The 22857-nt window shown below is 43.4% G+C and overlaps 1 protein-coding gene across 2 annotated transcripts in view; it reads left to right on the top strand.

Moving 5' to 3' along the window:
• Nucleotides 1-721: 721 nt before the first annotated feature.
• Nucleotides 722-22857, top strand: part of trpm3 (transient receptor potential cation channel, subfamily M, member 3) — a 105571-nt gene continuing 83435 nt past the window's right edge. Inside the window, exon 1 of one of the 2 annotated variants that reach the window (XM_068738792.1) lies at nucleotides 722-925. In XM_068738792.1, the coding sequence (XP_068594893.1) occupies nucleotides 722-925 (204 nt within the window). Of the gene's footprint in view, nucleotides 926-21952; nucleotides 22043-22857 lie in introns of those variants that run through there. The other variant, XM_068738793.1, reaches the window with a different exon arrangement.

Genomic DNA, 22857 nt, shown 5'->3' on the forward strand with positions numbered 1-22857 from the left:
GCTCGATGCTCAACAGGAGCCCGGCTCTCCAGAGACCTGCTTGTCTCCTCCTCCTTTCATTCTCCTCTCTCTGTCATGTGCTCCTTTTTCATGTCATTTCTCTGCCCAGTTTGTGAGCTCCTTGTCATTATTTCATCTCTGCCTTGAAGCCCCTTTTACCCGAATCTGAACACCGTACCCTCCAACACCCTCCTCCTCCTCCTCCTCTCCACCTTCCTCCCTCTCTTTCCATAGCCTTGTTTCCCTATCGCTCTCTCTCTCTCTTGCCTTCTCTGCAGAGGGAAAGCAACATCGGCGGCCGAGCCACAGTAACGGCACATGCAACAGGGTGCAGACTGCACCTTCTCTTTTGCCCTTCTCCTCCTCTTTCGCTCATCCTTCCAGGAGGAAGGCTACAGGGAACAAAAGAAGAACACAAAAGTACAGCCGCCCAGGTGAAGAGCTGCTGTCCTCTTCCTTTGATCGAGAGATCAGAAGGGGGGGGGAACTTAAGGCAACAGGGAGAGAGGGGTCTGGAATTTTCACGCTTTGGAAGTGAAAAGGGAGACTTGAAGAAAGAGAAGGCTGAACCGAACAGGCTAGTTCAGGAGGCATCAGGTGAAGTTGAGCAACCAGTGAAGATGCCACCTGTGGCACCAGTTTGATTCAAGAACAGTTGTCTCGACCCAGCTCCGGCGCCGTCCTCGCTTCCCACGCCTGTTTGACCAAATCTTCAACCACAATGGCGTCCAAGAAGAAGTGGGCCGAGCGGAGGGAGTTACGAAAGGACCGGACCTTCTCCTGCCGGGATGACTCGTCTGTTGCGTCCGGGACATCTGGGCCGGGGCGTCCCACCACCAGGGGGCGTTTCTCAGAGTCGTGGAAGAGACTCAGCTCCAGAGGGGGGTCCACCAAGAGGGGGGCACTCAACTCTCAGCAGCCAACGGTAAGACTAGGACATGCACAGCCCCCCTCGACACATTCCTCCAATGATTATCCAATGACTATTCAGTGCTGGGAGGGTAAATGGGATGAGAGAAGCTGCTGCAGATAGCACCTCACCTCAGAGGGAGTTCAGCAGTGGAGGGATTGGGAGGTGAATAGGGAGGGGAGGGGGGGGGGGGGGTTCTCTAATGTAATTATATCCGGGTTAAACGTTATGCATTTAAAGCTGCTCGACCAAATTCTGAAAAACATTCTGGTCTCGGCGATGCTCGTCACTGACTGGAGTCTTTTCTTAATTAGTCGTGATGATGGTGTCTGTGTCTAATAAATATGTTGACCTAAGGGCCAGTCTGTCAAACCCATTATTTCTACAGTATTTACTGGACATAACAGCAAAGACTTTACTTTAGACGCTGCCGAGGAGAAAGGCGTCCCACTTGCAAGTTTGCCATCTTTTCAAAGGTAGCTGGCTACGCTACAATCCCGTCCTTAATGAACGGTGCTTTGATGTCTCAGTAACAATGTTATAGAGGTTTGGCAGCCGGCTGAAGTTCCTGCCTTCTCCTGCCTTCACTGAATTCATAAAACATGCAATCGCCTAAATTAAAGGAGGCACATTTGTTTGTTTCTGCCAGCTGGTTTCAAGCGAGTGGAAACAATGAAATGCGCTTTAAGATGAAGATGAAGACGATGGCTCAAGAAAACTTGCATCCAATATCAAGAAATATTGGCTTCTCGCGGATGATTAAAAATGAAATTACCTGCTGGCAAGGACTGATTGAAGCACATAATGAAATATCAATACGCCAAATGACGACCGGAGGATATGAATGACTGTCTTATTCCTCCAGGCAGGCCTTTATGTGTAACACACCATCGGGAACGGAAGAGAAACACTTCACCGGAAAAACACGTGAATGATAAATATTTCTTTTATTTCAAGCTTTACTGTCAAAAACATTTGAAGGTTTTCTATTGTGAAAGATGTTGTGATTGTGATGATTTTGGCAGCTGACAGCGCACGCACACACACACACACTGCTGCTCTGTTGTCATTTAGTTCTATTTCCATCTTTTTTTTGCCTGCTTCCTGCACCTGCTTCAAGGCGCCCAGGTGACTGCGGCGCTCCAGGAGTGGTGTATATCGTTTTTATCCGGGGCAGCATCTGTCAGGTTTAGTGTGAGAAACGTCTCCAAAAAATCATCCAGGCGATGATGATTTTATTTTTGAAGTGGAGCTCGTGGATCTGGGCTCCTAGCTACTCTATTTTTGAAATGTGGAACGTCACTGATGTTTGTGGATCGAGGTCAGAATAACTGAAGCTGTCTCCTAGCCGCCGCTCATGGAGCCAATCTGAGAGGTGATATTTGGCAGTCAAATCTGAGCTGGGAGACAGAGATATGCTCGGTTGTGGTTTTCCATTTGTATCCCAGTAACCATTACTGTTTTGTATCACACACATATTCTGGTACCAAACTCTTTACTGCAAAAGTGTTTTTTTAAAAGCAAAGTATACCTCAAATTTACTTGTGTGTGTGTGTGTGTGTGTGTGTGTGTGTGTGTGTGTGTGTGTGTGTTCCAGCAAGGTTTCATTTGTGTCTTTGTGCACAAAGAGTAGCTGAGCTTTGTCTTTTGGGATTTGTGTTGCTTAGCTATGACCTGCAGAGCGATTCTACCACACCTCCGCTGCTACCCTCGAATCTCAAATTAGACACGTTGGATCATTAGTCGTCTATAAAGGCCGCGAGTGTTTCTGAGCATGTGTTCGAGAGAGAACGATCACTTCTATGTCTGCTTCGGCAGAAAAAGTTAGAGATGGAAATTGGAAGAGAATATGAATGAAAGATGGAGAATTACTCCATGAGCTGCTATGAGAATCTAATACTGGCCTATAATGCCGAATGGGAGGAAGATGAGGGTGGATTAAAGGCCAAGACGGATATGCAGGGTGAGGGGGAAGAACATTAAGATGATAGAGCTCCGTGGATTTACGTCGCTCTCTTTAAATCCTCTGTGGAAGTTTAAATCTAACCGTAGGTGTGCGTTTCCTTTTTGCGTAAATTCCCCAAACTAATTTAAAGCAAAACAGTTAATAAAATAAGACAAAGAAATGTGTGCCCTGCGAGTCAAATTGTAAATTGGACTTTGTCTTGAAGCAGCTTTTATAAACGCCTTGGAGAGTGAGTTATTCCTGTTAGAAGCTGTGCACGTACGTACGTGGGATAATACACATAATTATGGCATAGATGCACATTTTGACTTCGTGTGCTTAATTTTCAGGGTCAATATAATCCATTATTACCGTTCAGATGAAGAGGAGCCTCTCGGGGTGTCGGGGTCATATTAGCGATGGGGCTAAACGTTTTTAGCAGCAAATGTAAAACACTCTTATTTACCAAATATGTTGAAATATTAAAGTTAACTTTGCATTTAAACTATTAGCTGAGGTTGTTTCTATTGATTATGCTTCATCAAATGGAAATCAACACATTCCTAGGCGTTGCAAGGATGTCCTGTTGCGACAGTGATTGTTCTTCCTCTTCCCTCCTTCTCTTCCTCTTCCTCCTCAAACCAACCAGTTCGAGCAGATGGCCGGCCGCCCACCTAGAACTCGGGTCTGCACCGAGGTTTCCGCGTTCGCCTATGAGGGAATATTGGATCTGTGCAAATTAAAGAGCTCGATGTAGACGTGCTCCATTTGGAAAAGGAGATGAGTTTGTGGTGACTTTGCAGCGGACTCAGCTGGTCTTACGCCGCAATGCTGGGCGACTGTTGTCAAAGCTATCTGCTTCTAGAAGCAGGAAGTTAAAATGTTGCTTTCATCTAATTTGGGCAAATTTAAGTTTGAAAAGTTCTGGCAGCTTCATTTTTATTGCTCGTTTGAAGTTTGTTTGAAAGTGAACAATTTGAAGCCCCGCTGTTTATGTGCTTGAAAATCCTCACGTTGGGAATTCATAAAAATATCAACTACAATAAAATATTCTCGACAAATAAATGCCTGCAGAATTGTTTTCATATCCCACTTTCTTTTTTTTGACAGTATGGCTGTCAAATAGGTTCTAATTAATGTCCCGAAAAAGTCTTGGATGTATTTGTAACCTGCAGAAACCCTTTTTGTTTGAGTGTAATCCAAAAAAACTGGAAGAACTTTTAATCTCATTCTGGCCGGTATGTCTGGACATTTTACTGATATTTATTTCCAGTATTAGAAATCTACATCTGCTATCTGGTATTTTACATTTGCTTGCCTCCTCGTCTTTGCATACATGGGAGAGTTTATGAAAATGATAATCAGTGTGTGATACCGCCTTGCCTCTCGCTTTGTTTCGTCCATCCTTCTTTATTACCATGCAAATGCCCTGCAGTTCTTTAAGCCATCTGTGAATCAGAGTCCTTCTGCTCTGCGTCCAGAGAAATCTCCCGTCTCTTTTACATCAAAATGTTTTTCACGTTTAAACTGCTGCGCAGTGTGGTCTGGTCTGATGTGCTTTTTTAGTGGACGAGGATGCCATGAAGAGTCTCCCTAGGACAATATGGCAGTTTTAGATCAGATGGTGATGCAAGAGGCTTGCACTTCACACCATCATCCTGACGCTTTTGGCTGTAATGAGCCTCATTTCGTGTCAAAGTGGGCCCACAATAGTCTGGAGAACAGATTTCACCCGCTGTGATCACCCAGAGCATGACTTGAAAAGCCCTTACGATACATGTCCCTCTCCTTTGGCTGCCCTGATTGGAAAATGACCGGTCTTAACTATGCCATGTAAAGAAAAAGAAGTCAAAGACTATATATTAAAAGTAAAACATCATTATCTGTCACTGGTCAACGCTGTTCTTTGTTAAAAAACAGCTGTCAAAAGCGATGATGCTGACCCTAAAAGCGCACGCTGTAATCGCCATTATCAATAACCTATCAAATACATGTTATTTCTTACACCTTTATTACCGAACAGCATTTTAAATATTCTGCGGCACATTAGGCCTCTTTAGGATCTGTTCATAACAGCAGTTTTCAAGTTGTCTGAAAAAAGCCTGTTCATCCGGCAGTTCAAAACATTTTTAAAAACGGCAGCAGGCGGAGTGTCGAGGCGGCAGCCAGTCGGCCTAAGGTGTTGAACAGTTTCTGTCAAAATAGTTTCAACAGACAGACATCTTCAAGCCGACTCTGTGGAGCCTTATTTGTCATAACCGTTTTACCCCGAGATAGAGTTGATCGAAAGGATAGCCTCTGTGCAAAAAAGATGCAATCATCACACGGCTCGGCGCAGAGGGAACCTTCAACAATACTAAATAAGGTGCGAACATTATTGCATTTTATTCTTGATGATGATGCTCATTTTCAGAGTTTACATCTCTTTTATAGAAGCTATACATCTCGCTTACACAGCTCAGTACTTTTGAAAATAAATGTGAAACAAGCTGTTTGTACACAGTTCGAATTCACACACTTGTATAACAAGGATATTAAGTCCAATTAGCTTTCACTGCAAGACGAAAGTTCTAGTGTGGTTCCGTTCCAAAAGTAATTCAAGTCGTTCTTTTTGTATATGCTGCACCCAAGGGAAAGAAAACCGAAAATGTGTGAAAGCTCGTATCAGATGCTCATTATAACGGACCCGAGCGTGATATTACTTCATGAAGCGGAGTTCAGAAACAAGTATTTCCTTGGTTCCCATGGAAACAAAGCACGGTTCAGAGATTTGTGTCATCTGTAAGAAGGGATGATTGTGAGACAAAAGATCAGTGGCGTGCAACCTCAACAGGGGTTTCTGTCTAAATCTGCCTCTGTCTCTTTTGTTGCTTAGTAGCGCGATCAAGCGCGACAACTTTTCAACCCATTAAGTTACACAAAAAACCCTTAAGAACATTCCTCATCCTGTTGAGTGCCCGGAAACAATTTCACACACCGTTTGATCAGGACAGCGACACATTTCCAAAATTCAGGGATTCATGTTTATTTGTGTGCTCGCTGAAACATGGTGGAGCTTAAATGCGAGGCGGCTGCCGCCTGAGAGATAGCGGTGACGCAGCGTGAGCGGAGTGGGATGAGCACATCTCGCTGGTTCCTGCCTGTCGACAAGTTGGCCATTCATTCCGTTGAGGTAGTGTCATACTGGTTTGTTGTTTCACGCTGACTGCCTTTACACCTGATCCATTTGTATGCTGGTCGAGTGTTATGATAATCTCGCAGTGGGCGTGTCTCCATTAACCTGTGCTTGTGTGCAAATTTATTAAACAGTCGAACCGGGAATGGACGATAACAAATGAACATGAATCACTTGATTAAATACTATTTAATAGGCTTAGATTTTTCCAGTGTGATTTTTAAGTTTAAGTCTCATGGAAATTTGAACCAGGAGCAAACTGGAGTTTACCAAAGGAGAACACGCATCAGATGGATGCGTGTATTATGCACTTTAGAGTAATAGGTATTAAGTGTCTGCACTTGAAATAGAGCTACTGCCATTTCTTCAAGAGCTACGCTTGGCCAGAGACTTATTTTACATGTAATCTGATTTGGGTAGTATTTTTCAATAATGATGCCGAACCCTTATTCCCCTTCATTACGTGACGTTTATTAATGTCATCCAGTCTCCATTATCATTTGCCTGCATAAATTGAAGTAACTGTGACAAAGAGCCGGCTCATGCTCTGTATTCACTGTAGACGGTGCGCGCACATGAATAATGCTAATTAAATGCAAGTGAGACGATGGAAAATAGGAGAAATATTTAAACACTTTCCCACCAAGCATCTACTTCACATTACTTGACGTGTTTTTCTTTTTTTTGCCCAACCAAAATACATACAGCTGGTAACATTTCAGCTGCAGCTGCGCTTGCACCCAGTTTAATGTCTCTCACCTGCTCCAGCAGCAAAATTGAAACGTTTTGCCCACCTAATGGTGCTGAGTTCTCCAGGATGTGTCAGGCAACATGACAGAAGGGTTCCTTTGCACAGACTGCATGGTACGAGGATGAGAAACAGGCCTGCAGGGCTGAGGGCTCCTGTTAAGCGACTCCTTAGGGGAGGTTAAGTCGCTCTCTTGTCGTGTTACATCTTCTCTGCGCCGCTTCTATTATTTTTTGCTGCTGTGCTCATTTGGGACTTCGAGTGACTCCACTGTGAACTCAAAGAATATGACAGGCCAGTGAGGGCACAGCTATGATTCAAACATAAACATGAAGTTGTGTTCGAATCTCTTCTTTATTTGATAGGGGAGACTAACGATAGCTATCATTTTCCCGATATATGTGGGTGGGGTGGATAGCCGTTCCAAGGGAGTGTTGAAACGGCGTGTAAAGAAGGATTGACTGTACAGATGGTCGGGTAATGGCGTTTGCTCGAAGCCTAAAACAATATTATTGTCTCAGCAAAACTTTGTGTTGTTACTGTTCACTTTATTTTTATTAACTAATGTGTGTTTATCATTTTCTGGGGCCGCTAGCGCTCTCATTGTGTTGAATTTAAATCCTCGGTCAGCAGCTAATGATGGTCAATTCACGCTGTGCATTTAAAAAAACAACTCTTTTTAATAACCTTTTGGAGGACTTCATTGGAGAAGTGGCTTTAAAATATTATTAAATTGCAGACTCCCAGGGGTAGCATTAAAAACTCACTATTTTGTTATTGCCTGCCGTTAATCTGTTCATTTGGTTGCCCCTTGTTCTGCTCTGAATTCAGTTTGCCTTCAGGACCATTGAGTTTGCATCTCGTGATGCTGAACTTTTTGATGAGCATCTGTTGATGTGAACATCGTCGATCATTTAGTGGCAAAGCAAAAACATCACAGAACTGCCTTCAGAGCATTTTGGTTTTGAATGAAATCACTCGGATGAGGAGATTTCTCAAATTAGCAATGACAAAGTACCATTCGGAAACATTAATATCACGCAGACATGGGGAGAACATACAAAATCCACACAGAGAGCGTTCAAACCCGGTCCCTTCTTGCTGTGCGGGGACAGCGCTAACAACTACGCCACATACCGCCCTAATATCACAAACCTAACAAAATTATTATGACATTAATTACTTGATAGTTATTTGTGAGTCCAATATTTCGCATGGTAGCGCTTTGACTGTGAACTAGACACATGATGGGCTAACCACTGTGAAATGTTTTCCTGCTGCATACTAGGGAAGGTCAGGCTACATTTTGACCTGCTATTATACTTGAATCTTGTTTTGAGCAAAAATAAATAAATATATATGTTCATTTCATAAGAGGCATCCATAATAGAAGGTCCTGAGTGTGGGAGGATAGAACTCGCATCTTCTTTGTAAATCAGACTTTCGTAATATACCTCATACTAATTAAGGAGAAATTAAGTACCAGTGGGAAAGGAAGTGGAAAGATGACAGAGCCATCTGGAGAATGGGGAGTGGGTGGAAGACAGAAAGGGACAGATGTTTGGAACATGTGAACACATCAATCCCCTCACCGCCCTGAAACCAGAGCACCAAATATAACAGGGAATACCTGCAAGAACACAGCATGTGAGACATTACAGGCAGCCAATCCCATCAAACCTGCGAGTAGATGCCTAGCAATTAGTGGAATAGCCACAGCAGCCATTCAGGTTCAATTTACGACTCGAGTACAGCATAAGATAAGAATGCACCTGAATGCAACACAAGATGACAGTGCTGCTCTTCCATTGCGTATGTGAACCTTACAAGTTGATGCATTTTCCTGGACTTTCCTGGAGTACATGTGTGACCGGTGGACTTCTGCGTTGTGTAATTTCGTGCAGCGTGTGATGCAGGAAGGAGCCACGGCAGACAGCGGGAACTTTTGGAGGCACTCTCCATTTAATCTGGTTGACATATAAAATAAAACATCAATATGCGTCGCTAGCATACGATCCAGCCCAAACTAAAGGGGGAGAAGACATGCAACAGTTAGCATCTCCCCACACTTACTTCACACATACGAGTTATTAGGGACGACTGACCTCTTCCGCGATCACATACGAAAAGGGAAGAGGCAGCGGGAGAACTCAGTATTTATAACAGACACACAGACACACGAAGAAGAAATAAAACCATAGAAGAAGTAGTTGGAGGACCTGAAGTCTGCACGCATATGACACACCAGGTATAATAGAAACATGACACACAGACAATTTTGTGTAATTATAAACACTTATTAATGAACCGGTTACACATGCCAACTAGCCACAGGCATTAACTGGTTTGCAAATCCTTAGAGCAGACATTTCACTTCTGTGGTAATCGAGAACTACCGAAGATGCTCACTGGTTTTATTATTTACTTCTTGCTTGCTACCGTTTGTATTGTTGCATCTGTTGGTCCTGTTCACTTGCATCATGCTGCATTGGGTTTTTTAACCTTTATTTAACCAGGAAAAAGTCCGTTTGGCATTTAAACTTCTCATAAGAGCATCTTAGCCAAGACAGGCAGCAGAACCAAGTACGGGTTAGCATTTATCAACAACATTGCGCATCAAACGGGATCTACATGAGTCCTGCAAGACCTTTACGGTTCCGCTTGCTCATATTTCATTCAGATGCGTTGCTCAAAGTGAGTCCACTTCTCTGGTTGAGGCCATTCTGCAACTGACTCCAAATATCAGGAGCAGCATATCAATACGCTGTATAAGGAGTCTCAGGATGCAAAGTAAGAATACGTCCCTGGGCAATAAAGATAATATTTTCTTATTCAGTTTTTGACTGATGGCCTGTAAATACAAGTCTGACCGCTGCTGCGAGTGCCGGGTACCTAATTTGTCTTGAAAATCACTTAAGGCAGTTCTTATTGTGAAAAATGTTGCCACTTTTCCCTGGAAACCATCATCTCTGAGCGCCCCGTATTGAACTACTACACATGTAGGCTGCTCTAGAACTGTAAATGCAGTGGCACGTTTGATTTTCACTCCGGCAGAGGGGGAAAAACAATCCATTGCTAAGCCCTGGTATAGTAATTGTTCTCTCTCAGCCATGCCACACAGTTGACTTTCATTTCTCTCTCAGTGGGGCTGAGTCATGACAGCACCTTAGGCTGCCATGCTGCTAAATCCTCAGCATTTTAATCTGCTTTACCCACATTTCACTGGCAGATTGGTTGTACAAATAAGCCGGATATTTGATTGTAGTGATGATCGGAGTGTGTGTGTGTGTGTGTGGCGGGGGGGGGGGTGAACAACAGTTACTTTGAATCTGCCAGAAGTAGCATGTTGAGTTTTCTTAAGCATTGAAAGTGTTAGATAGGGGGAGCGCACATGAAGGAGACAAAGCATCTTCTGGGAGGATTAACGAGCTTATTTGTGTGTGTGTGTGTGTGTGTGTGTTGCGTGACACATAGATGGCGAGCACGTGTGTGAGGGTTGAGTGGGCACGGTGGTTTTCGTACATCTAAGGGTGTTAAGTCTTACAAATGAAAGTAGAACATTCTCTTTCTCTCTTTCACACTAAACCACTTGTTCCTTGCCGAAGCATAACTAAGGAGCTCGTTTCGCGAGATTCCTTTTCAGAGAGACGGCGTGGGCATGAACCTTTCCTGCTAGTGGGATAGAAAGTGCAAAATGGTTTGATGAGGGCAGATGGTGGACTTTTGTTCCTGTGACTCCTCAAGTTGCCTTTGCTGAGGCGACGACTGTAGCTGACCCGGCAGACATTTATCTGTGCGTGTGTGTGTGTGGAGAGGCGTTTTCAGACCTTGAACGCATCATCGCAGCCGCTTGACGCCAATCTGCTCTTGTTAGAAAGCCTGCCAAGTTCCACGGAACTATTAGCAAGTTTGCCGACACTGTCTGGTTAAATTTCAGAAAATAGCAAAAAACAAAAGATCTGACAGATTTCCTAAAATGAAATGCTACATCCTCTCTTCCTCTTCTTTTTTTTGTGTCTTAAAAATGCCATGTGGGAAAAAAACGCACAAATTGCTGTCAGAAAATATTTGATCCAGCCTCATCAGAATTCTAGATTTAATTGGGCTTTTGTGTATCAGCTCTTCGTCTGTTTCATCTCACCAATCTGCAGATCCATTCAACCCTCCCCCTGGTGATTAATGAAAGGGTAAGGCATTATGACAGCTCTGTAATCCTTTTTCTTTGCAAGGCTTTTGGATCATTTGCTGAAATGAGCTCTAAGAGACCACTGTCAGGGGCTAATGAATTAAATTCGGAGTCTCTCTTTCCATTACATCAGGCTGACTGAAGCGCGCTAGTGTTCTTAAGTTAGCCTTGTCGACACTTTGTGCTCCTTGCCCTCCAGGCCAGTGCACTAAGTCTAAGTGGCAGGAATGTCGAGGTGAAATAACATGCTTGTTCACATTTCTGTGCCAAAGTGAAATCCTGTGTGAAATCCTCTCCACCTGGAGTGAAGGATTAAAAACTAGCGTTTCACTGGATTATTTTGTATTGCCTGCCAACAAACAGTGAAACTTCAACATATAAAGACTTACAAGTCACAAGTCTCTAACAACTAAAATTAGAAAAGCACTTAGAGAGCGCTGACCTCCTCCAAGCAGCTCATTCCCCTCATAATTGCTGGCATCCTTTCTGATCACTGCGGTTTTTTTAAAAACAGCATCTCTCTGAATCCCTTTGTCTAATTTATCCTCATTCAGACAGCGGAGGAGGCGACAGAAACATTTCAGGGATGCGCCGTCATGCCTCGGCTGAAACGGCTTCCATTGAGGAGTTCACATTAGAATGCAGCTTGTTTTATTGGGGAAAAAAAGTAGAAGTCATGTTTTTGCAGAGCCCCCATTCCCTTCAGAAAGGCCTGTAGCTTTCAGTGATTTGACTTCTGGAACGAGGCTTTACTCATCTCTCCCGGTCACAAACTATAACTCAGATATTTTCTTCCTGTTTGTTTTTGCGCTGAACTTTTTTTTAACCTCTGTTACAGATACATTTATGTCCAATACTTCCACTTTATGTTTAAAACAAGTTCCACTTGCACTTACAGGAGAGCACTATTCCAGGTGAGGCAGCGTGTGTCCACTGGGGAATTCTGTGGGGAGTCTTGGTATTTTTAGCCTGCCAAAATTAGCAGTATTTTCCGAGTTGATGTCTCCCGCAGTTTAGAATCACTGCAATAGGGTGCTTTGTGTTTTTATGTATGTAAATCTAATCTACTCTCATTAATGTAAATTTAAGCATCTTTTAATATGGATCTATTGATCTGAAATGCCTCTTTGAATGCTGGCTTTGAAGCTCTCTTGTCTGAAGACATGAGCTCTGAGCTTTGAGACGAAGCATATCCTCCTCTGTGTTTCCCGGCACATTGGTGTGGCAGTAATGATTGCCATAAAAGCCATTACCAGGGGCCCTGGGGCCACTGGGCTGTGGGTCTAGCTTTATTACACCCACCAGCAAGATTGTTTTTACGCTATATGTTGCTAGGGTAACATAAATGTCCTCAACGAATGGTGCACAATTTGTCGGGGGGGGGGGGGGGGGGGGGGGGGGGGTTGCAATTTGTGCTGCAGTGTATTGTGTGTTTGTGCAGGCGCATCAGGTTTTGTGCATTTTTGTGCCACCTTCTCAACAGAAGCTCAAAGGCGACCCCTTCGTTAAACAGCCTGCTTTGCCTGACTGGTTTCCGACCGCTCAGCTGGTTCCTGCATAGCCTGGAAACACTCTTATGTACACACTACGGCCAAACGCACCGTAACCGTAAGCTCTCAGGCCAAAACTCACCTGAACCGGACTGAACCGAACATTGCGTTCTTCGACGGAACTCGATTAACTGAAAATCACGGCTCGTGATTGTCTTACAGAGGCTGATATTGGCCTGTCTTGGATTAGATAAATAAATTGGGATTTTTCTTCAGGTGAAAGTGTGATGAATAAAATTATAGTGTCCTTTACCCAAATCGTGAGGAATGAGACTTTAGGTTCAGGACTGTAGTCTACTCTCCTCTGGGTAAAATGAGTGGTTGTTCATTATAGTGGCTTCTGACACTGAGCCGCGGCTGCATTGCTCTGTTGACTCTGAAGATTAGATCTGTAAGCACTAAAGCTAATCTGGCATTTATAGATTTCTGTGTTTGTGTGTTTACTCTTTCCCCACATTGAGCAGTCTCCTGATGGGATCTTTGGGGGTTAGGTTTTACCACATGGGTGTAGCACTGATCTCCTGCCTTTAGAGAGACGCACTGCATTACATCTTATGCCATCTTTGCAGATGGATCAATCCCAATTCTCAAACTTTAATAGTTTGTTCCATAAAAGTAACTTCCATTCCATCTTTTGCTGATGTCAGCTCATTTCCCATCAAAAGAATTTCAAACAAATGAGATGAAACAAACAAAACAAAGAAATAATTGAACTATTGCAAAAATGACGTCTTTAGCATTCTATCAAAATTAGCTTTGGTTATTCTGCATCATTTCTAAATGTCAGCTTTGCATCGTGTGTAGGTAAAATAGTTTTATGATGCAGCTGGCAAAGTTATTCCAGCAGAATCCTGGAGCAGCAAGACAAATCCCCGCCATGGGATTCAGATTCTGGTGGTGGCGGCGGCTAATGACTCTGCTGACAGTAAATCTGACCATGTGTGAGAGGTGAGAATGAGGAATAATCTGTGGCCTGCGACGAGCCTCATTTTATTTTTGTTTTTTTTTCTTCATGCCAAAAATATAATCTCAACTGGCAACATTTTCTCCACCACATGTCTCGCAGTATAATCTCTCGAGTGCAGGCGATTTAAATTTCTTCGCCAATCTCATTTTCCCCCTGAGGCACATCACTGAGTTATATCTATAAGTCTCTACGCCCAACCAAGTCCAGAAACTTCCATCACCTGCCTTTATGAGTTAAATATCCAGTCCTGTAGATGTGACGGCGCCGAAAACTAAGTGTCTACTTATTATTTGCAATGCTGGATTGTGCTAATTCTAACTTTTAGTGTTCTCCAGCCGGACAAAAAACTGCATTAATCAGCTTTAAATTTGGAGACTATAGTTTTGGGTGGAACCCAGACACAGCGAAGTGAATTTCTATGATTGGTTACAACCTTATTGCTTCCTTCCGAGGTTTGATGATGACAGATTTTACTGTATATCTAATTAAATACTGGGGAAATGATCTAAAACTAGCCCGGGGGAGACTGACTGAAGCATATTTAGATGTGGTTTTGAAGCGCCCGGTGTATGCATCACTGCCAAAATCCTTCTTTTGCGCTCCTCCGTGTCGAGATGTGATCCTTCAATGATCCGTAATCGCTTGGGAACTGTCTGTGATCGCCACTGGGTATTAAGTTCGACTTAGTTTTTAAAATATGAATACATTTACATGTAATCTAAAATGCTTTGGAAGACAGTTAAAGCAGCCAAACACAAATAAAACACAATCCCTTTCTGCGCTTCATTTACTTTGGGAGATTTACTTCAGCTGTTTTAATGCGCCCAACACAATGCAGAAGAACAATGCGTTTGCTGGCACCCGCCAATGATGTCTTTTCTGTTCTTTGTTTCGCTATAATTCTGTCCCCAGTTGACTCCCCCCCCCCCCCCCCGCCATCTTTGCCTTCATCCCAGTCATCATCAGTCTGGTGCATCTCACAGCGTCTGCAGGGTTTTACTCTCGCCATGGTTCGTAGTCACACGCCTCTGCTTCTCTGGAGAGAAAATGGAAATGCAAAACTCCTCCCTAGATGTACTTCTTCAGAAACATTTTTAGAATTTTAACAGCAGATCTTTTAGACACGGACCATTTCCTTTTTAGTTTAGTAATTTAACTGTAAGGTGATGTTCAAATAAACACACACAAATGATGTCTCCAGGCTTAATTTGCCATTTTCTTTAGACTCCTACCTTTTCATTTATTCGGTAAACCATTTGTGTGTGCGTGTGGTGGTGGTGGGGGGGGCACGGAGATGTTTTGTTCTATACATGGAACATTTTTAATTTAAACAACATCATAGACTGGAACTTTGATTATACTGTACCTCCTTAGAAACTAAATAGATGCGATACAGGCCTCAAGTGTTTGAACACTGATGCTGCAAATTAGTCATTTTTATGAGAACATCAGTACCGCATGATTTAATTAGACATTTGTGAAGATAAGTTTACAGAATACCAGCATAATAATTATGCTGTTGCAGCGCTGTCGGAGGGCAATTTGCTGTGAGGTCTGCTCTGAGTTTCTTCCTCATTAAATGATCATAGAGAGTTTTTCCTTTTAAGAGCAGTTTGTCAGTTCAAATCACGGAACAATTTGCATTCAGTTCTGGTAGTTCAAAGATGCTTTTAAGCTTCCATTGGACAGACAGACAGACAGACAGACAGACGGGTACACTGTGAACAACCATGCACTTTGTTGTAACTGTCTAATCCCTTGTAAACAGAGTTTTGACCTTCACACATCTGAAATAGCTGCACTACTAAAAACGATTAGTTTGCTCCCTCTTGGTGTGTCAGTATGGAGCAGGACGTCCGAAGGGACGGCGTCACCTTTCTCTTGAGCGAGCAGACTGAGGAGAGGCCCTTGTTCCATCACTTCTGATGTGTTACGCATCTGTATCATGGTTTTTGTTGTAGTATAATTATAAATAATGCACTCTAGTTTGGCTTTGGCTGGGATGCAGCATCGTCCCTCTGTCTGCAGTTACCGGGACTTTTGATTGGATTAACGACGGGAATAAAATAAATAAATCAGAATCAATACCCTATGATCTAAATCTGTAACTAAGAACTTAAAGTTATCAAAAGATTTAGTAAAATCTGGACTGCTAGCAACTGAAGTGCAAGTAAATCTCTGTCGCCTTGAGATATTTGTGGTTTTGCTACTTTCTATTGCGGGGAATGCCAAATGCCACATAAATAATTTCTGCTGCAGAGAAAAGAGGATTGACTCTTGCTGTTCCTTTGTAAGAGCGGCTCACAGCTTGAAATGTTAAACTCAAAGGTTGAATTCATCGAGAGAGGATGGCCCGCCGCAGTATCACATCTTAGTTTTCTATTTTTGTTGCCGTGTCTCCCCCAAAAGTATTGTGTAACTGACGATAAAAAAAAAGAAAGAATACATTTTAACAAACTTTTACTACTCACACCTCATGTACTACTGATGTATATATTATTATTTTTCATTTATTACAGATATCGTTTCCTATGTATTACATTTTGTTACATTGTGTCATTCTCAGATGTTAAAATTAACCCCTGAGGGGAACCTGTTTGCTATCATAACCATGCTTTGTACAAATTTGTGGGGGGGGGGGGGACACCATCCCATGTAGACTCTTGTTAAAAGAAGAAGCAACCTATTTACTAGAAATAGAGCAATTAATGCATGCTTGCAGGTATTTTTTAGAGACGTGCTGTTCCCATCCTGCTGTGTGCATGCGTTCCCAGCACAGCATTGATAGAACACAGAAGCTAATATGGCAACACGTTAGCAGACTTCTTTCAGACTTTCACTTTGCATCACAATGGCTGCACAGTTGCTTAATATCCATTGAAAATGTACAGCCCCGATGTATGACAGAAGGCATTAATTGAATATTTTAATAAGAGATTTTTCGCTATGTTTTAGAAGGTATGGCACCTCTTGATGATGATAAATGAGGCCAGTGGCTCAGATAAATTGAATCTGGAAGGTGAATACAGTTTTGTCTCGAGGCTGAAGGCTCTAAATAGTAAAAGTAAAGCTTAACTGCTCAGAAATAACATTATATTAAGCAGCGATTGCTTCAGTACCTGTCAGGATGTATCCCGAGGGTCGTCATATTTAATTAGCACCATCCTCTGATCCTGCTACCTCCTAGTTTAACTGATAATGCTGCTGTTTGTCAACACTTGTTTACGCCCGCCAATGAAAAAGGTGAACTGGATTTTTAGAGATGTGAAGACAGATATGACAACTTGTGGGAAAAGTTCAAATAAGTTTATAATAGTAAAGGCTGAAGTATGAAACTGCCTCAGTGTATAGTCAGTTACCAGTAAAGAATGAATGATGTAAAAGGCCGAGGCAAAACATATTTTAAGAGTGTGTTTGTGTGTGTGTTTGTGTGTGTGTGTGTGTGTGTGTGTGTGTTTGTGTGTGTTTGTGTGGCTCCATCCCGCAGGTTTATAATCATTGCCTCTCTCCAGATGGAAGAATGTTCCCGACTCAGCGGAGGTCTTCCTGCTTCCTTAGGGCAAGAAACTTAGGGGGTAGTTGTGTGTGTGTGTTCATACGGAGGGAGCTGTTGAGCTGTCACTTATTGAGAATCCTCAGGGGATGAACATCACACAGGGACGAGGTAGAGGAAGCAAAATTAGGTAGACTTTCGGTGTCATCAATCCACAAGTGACGGCTTTGTTTTCATACCTTCAGTCACATCTTTGATGGGAGTAACTCCATCAGGTGGGTGGATGCAGTTTACAGCAGCACCTCAGACGAGGCACGGAGGAACCCTTCTACTGCGAGGAGTGGATGAGTTATAGAAGTGGCTGCTGTTCCAGGAGAAAGTGCCGTTCCAGATAGTATAAATGTCATTAATGTCAAACTCTACATTAACTGTGCCAGAGCTTTCTAACGGGAATTTAATGGTTGCCTTTCTGACACGCGACAGTTGCAGTTCAATCAAAACTTCCTGAGAAACGATATTGCGCCTCGGGGTCTGTAAATTATTCCGGAAACATTTTCCAGGCAGTCGTTTGTAAATCCTGGCAAGAGGAAGCATAATCGGACTTTCAAGCCGCTTCAGCAGCACCGTTCTGTTTCTATTTTCACTGTTTCACAGTTTGTCATTTGTCCATTCGGCCGATATCTATGAAACGTTATCCTCTGCGGCGCCGCGAGGGGCTGGAGCCAATCCATTAAATGTCTTTATATGCATTGTTGATGGTTTGGAGGAATGGAGTCTTGGGGGGGAAATGTCAGAAATGTCCCTGTTTTGTCTCAGCTGGCTGGAAGACCTGCAAATAATTGTCATATAACACATTGTTGGTGTTGAAGAGCGACGGCCACTGCATCTGACAGTCTGACATTTAACTTAAATGACATTTTCAGGAACATGCACATGCTCCCGATGACGTCATATCCTGTTTGGATACTCATTTTGAGCTCATGTTAGTGGACACCTGCTTAGTGTATCCCATGAAATGTGCCGGACGGGGACACTTTTATATAAAAAAATCTGAATGATGTCCAGTGCTTCATCCTTGCCGAAAGGACATGGCCGTTCTTTTATTTTGTACAATACAAACAAGTCTTTGTATTGATTTGGACACAATGACCTGGTTTGCTAGCTAGACTGTTTTTGCGTGTACTGTACTGTCACACTTCACGCCTCTGTGGTTTTCGTCCATTTCTCATACGACACAATTGTCAGTGATAAGCCGTGGCTAATTAGCTACTAGCTTCAATTCACACTGATGTTTAGCAAAGTAACGTCCTGGAAGCGGCACCCGTTCGCGTCTATGAGGTGAAAAAGGGGGAGATTTTATCTGTTAAATATTCTGTGGTTCGTTAATTGTTTTTGTTGTTAAAGCGTGGTTAAATTAAAGGGAGTGTTTGGGCCTGGTTTATTATAACAGTAACGTTCCCTCGGTCTGTCTTTCACCCAGGCAGGTAATTCTTTTCCGACATTCATCCCTTTCATGATCCTGCGAGAGCAGAGCAGCTCAGGAACTCTGCCTTCGCTTTGAATGACAGGTGGGAATGAGCTTCGCAGCGCAGATGTCGCAGCGTCCATCTTCAGCAGAGGAGTGTCTGAGAATAACCACTCAGTTTGATTACACTGTGATGACAAATAAATGTGCTCCAACACTCGCCCAGTCTTGCAGTAGATTATGAAATGCAGATTTCTCTTGTGGGCCATTTGCACATTCTTAGGTTTTCCAGGCACCAAGTGACTTGCTGGAACAAAAATCATGAGCGTAGAAAAGTGTCTGTTCAAATTAACGGGAGTGTACGTTTGCCATTTGCCTTAATCTCAATTTTAATAAATTATCACCCATTTTCCCACTTCATCCAAGTAAAAAAAAACAAAAAAAGAGGTGTTTTATGTCTTGTTTTGCCTCCACCATCTGAAACATGCTCCAAGCCTTGGAGCATTTTAGTGATTCAGAGTAAATTGTGTCCTTCATCCGCCAAGTTAAGCTCCCGTGGGAAGAGAGAAATTGCTGCGAGACTCAAATCTCATCTTGTCTGGTCTTGTTCTCTGCCACTGCTTTAATACCATTTAATGTTGTGCTAATTAGTACATTAGAATAGCCAAAGAAGAGTGAGAGGAGAGAAAGCAGAGACGTTCTGTCCTCTGCGGGCATGTTGAACTTCTGCCCCCTGGTGGTATAAACTTGCATTTTGTTTTTGTCTTTCGGCAGGAAGACAATACAGATGTGACTTTATCTTCCTGCTGTCCTGATGCCTGAAGGATCTTCCTCATCTTTCTCTATATGAGCAGCCATTCATTAATAGTGATTCAGAAGTGTTCCTACAGCATTATGCAGGGTTCAGGTTTGAATGATGGGCCCTCGGCTGGCAATGTGCATTAGAAGGATGCCATCTAGGGTCGGGATGCGGAATGTGCAGAAATGGATCGCCGGAGGTGGAGAAGTGTGAAACGAGCGAGTCACGAGGGGGGAGATGACTGACTCCCACCTCCTCCTCCCTCAGACACACCTCATATTTGCATCAAACTGACATTTCAGCAGAGGTCTTGGAGTATCTCTGGTGGTCAATGTGTTGGATATTCTTAATGTCATGTCCCCTGACGCTCAGGCTAAAACCCTTTCTTACTGTGCGGTGGTGAGTTCAGAGGGCAGTTGGTATATTTACCAGATATACTGTCCATGCTGTCATTGATGAAGTGCGTGCCATGAAGGTACAGTTGTAATCCCATTTCACCATATTCTATTGCTTTGCAGCATATCTTGCTTTAGATTTAATTTAAAAGCGGAAAAGGTTCAGTTTATTATTTATGACTCTCCTTTAAGTTTGAGCTTTATTTCTCCTCTTTCTAATAGCTCTAGTGTAAGACTTTGCACCTTTGGTGCTCTAATGAGCTTTCCATCCATCTGCACAGATGTAATGCCTTGCTACGATGATGCAAGAGCTGCACAGACATAATCGGGTAATGTGATGCTTAATGCAGCAACATTTATAATAAAAAAAATAATTCAGTGACAGTGTGTCTAATAAGAGGCATCATGAGCTGCCGTCATCACCCGTGAATCTTTTTTAATCTCTACACCAGAGAATCATATCCTCACTGATCGCTCCAAGGCCAGTCCTCACATGCTAAATATATAAAACAAAAAAAAACAGTTGTCGATTTGTGTTGTTCTTTTTATTCTGACAGGCATTTGGTCATTTGACTACTTTGAATCCGTGATTCGCTGCAGACAGACTGTCTGAACGGCCATAAATAGAAATAAAGGCAAGCCAAATTCAGAACACCAACAAAGATGAAGCCGGAATAGCTGGGCTACTTTACCTTTTGTTGTCTCAATGCGTCATAATTGAGCATTCAAGTCTTTGAGAGCTGTGGGGGCACTGATGAGGTTTGCCATTGTTCATGAACTCTTGCCTCATGCAGCTATGTGGATTAATGTGGCCAAAAAAACTCAATTCTCTGTTTGCCCCAAGACACTGAAAATATCGATCTGTACTTTAATCAAACCTACCGGTAGTAGTTTGTGTAGAAATTGGTGGAAAATATTACAGCCGTACGTGCAAACTTAAAGCTACATGGTTAAGTGCAGCCACGAGCAACTGAAAATATTCTTATTCTTATTTTCTCTTTGATTTAAAGTGCCCGCTTAAATGCATTTAACTAACAATAATGTACAATTCAGATTCTAGCTTAGCTCTAGTACTTACATTTTAATACTGTTGATTAACACCTAATTTTGAAGACAAATTGAATTAAAAAGTCGCCTAGAAGAGCTGAAGCCACAACCTTTTTTTAAATTATTGTGGATTGATGTCAGCCTTTTTTACGGTGTTGACTTTATGCATATAAGAGAGACGGGTTCACTTATGCAGATGCATTTAAAATGAGTTTGTGCAATATGAAAGTGGTCTGTGCTTCAGTGTTCTTGTTTTAACCACTTTTTACGCAGAACGGCTAACACGTGCCAGTCGCTAAGTAGGTCGTCCCGCTCCCCGCTGCCTCACTGCCAAGTTCTTTCATCTGCTTCCATCTTCCAGCTCCAACTCAATCCACTCTGTGAGACAGAATGCTGACTCCACTTCACCCATTTCCCTTCGGACCTCCATACGGCGCCTCATCATCGCTTCACCGCTCTCTCTCTCCAGCCCTCTCCATCCCTCGGTCCTTTTCTCTTGCATCCTATCCACACAGTTTCAATTTCAGGCTGGCCATCAATCGTGTTGGGTCTCATTTTTTTGTGTCACCATTCACTCTTCCTCTCCATCTCTCCTTCTCTCTCCCTTCCATCCTCATTCTCTCTCTCTTCCTCTCATCTTGGAGACAGTAGTGCGCACACAGCCACAAATCTAAGCCGCTGCCTGTCGGGCTGCTCCGTTTATGCGCTCTGCGCTACTCTCCTCTCCCTTATGCGCTATACTGCACTGCACTGCACTGCTCGTCTCTCCTCTCATCACACCTCCATCTCTCCTCCTTCTCTTCCCCTCTTATTTCTTCTTCTCCACCTGCATCCCTCTCACACTGCGCGCTCTTATCCCAGTTGTGCATTGCTGCGCTCTGCTCCATTGTTTGGGAAAATACTGTACAATCTGGCTTTCTTTGTGCCAAAGCTGAACCCGCGCCAGCCGCTGGATTCAGATGCTCCTGGCGCTCTGGGTTTGGATTTCCTCGTACTCTTTGGATCTGAAGAAGAGTGCGGCGAGGAAGGTGAGGGTGAGCAGAAGGCTGCCCAGCTGAGAGCTTCATCTGCTTGGGGAAGTAAAGGCTTCAAAGTGGTGGCAGAAGTGGCTGATGGTTTTCCATCGAGGGCCATGCCCTGGGACTTGCGTGCATTTCCGCAGTTGGAGTTGGAGACCCTCTCCCATTTTTGCCCCCTTAGTGGGGCAGCATTAAACCTGGTGCCGGGAAAAGCTGCCGGGCACCAGTGGCTCCACCGTGAAGAGTGGGCACCATGAACCAGCTGGATGCACCACGGCCACTCAACTGGACCATCAGAAAACTATGCCATGCAGCCTTCCTGCCATCTGTACGCCTGCTGAAGGTAAAGGAACACGGGGAAAGGGGAGAGTGGAGATGGGCTGAAAAATAAGTACCCAGAGAGATGTGTTGTAAAATATGTCAGCAGCGCATCTGCTGTCCTGCTACTTTACGGAAGAACAGGAAGAGGTGTTGGGATGGAAATTTGTGCTGGAAAGGCCGCTGTTCTGTATCCCTCCATGTACTTGGAGGGATATTGGAAATGGTGACAAGTGTGGATGAACTGCCAGGTGCAAGTAGGGAGATGCGCAAAGAGGATAAAAGATGGAGACGGAGGAAAAACAGGACCTTGTTAGAGCGATGCATGAAGAGTGGGATGGAGAGATGGAAGAAGTGATGACAAAGAAAGTGTCAAAAGAGGAAAAGCAAAATGAATTGGAAGCATATAAATGATTGGAAGCACAAAAAATAGAGGGGAAATGACTGAGAAGAAGAGAGGGAGAGAAACCGGCGGGTGAGAGAGTGGACGACAGCGGTCCCGTGTTGGAAATAGCAGGAGGATCGGTGAAGTGAAAGGAATGAGCGGAAAGGGAAGGAAAGAAAAAGGAAGGGGAGATGTGAATGGAAGAGGCAGAATATAAAAGTGGAGAGGATTTAGTAAGGATGGTTGAGCAGGAATGTTGAATCGGAGGTGACAGCGAGGACTGAGGAGGTTTACGGAAGAGGTGGATAAGCAATTCCAAATCCCAGCGGACAGGTGTTGAAATGAATTCAACAATGCAGCTCCGTGTAGAGCCTCATGGTGGCCTGTGTGTGTGTGTGTGTGTGTGTGTGTGTGTGTGTGTGTGTTTTGGGTTAAATCTTTCTCCACATCATCAC

The sequence above is a fragment of the Brachionichthys hirsutus genome, chromosome 4, assembly GCF_040956055.1.
Source record: "Brachionichthys hirsutus isolate HB-005 chromosome 4, CSIRO-AGI_Bhir_v1, whole genome shotgun sequence".
Classification (NCBI taxonomy): Eukaryota; Metazoa; Chordata; class Actinopteri; order Lophiiformes; family Brachionichthyidae; genus Brachionichthys; species Brachionichthys hirsutus.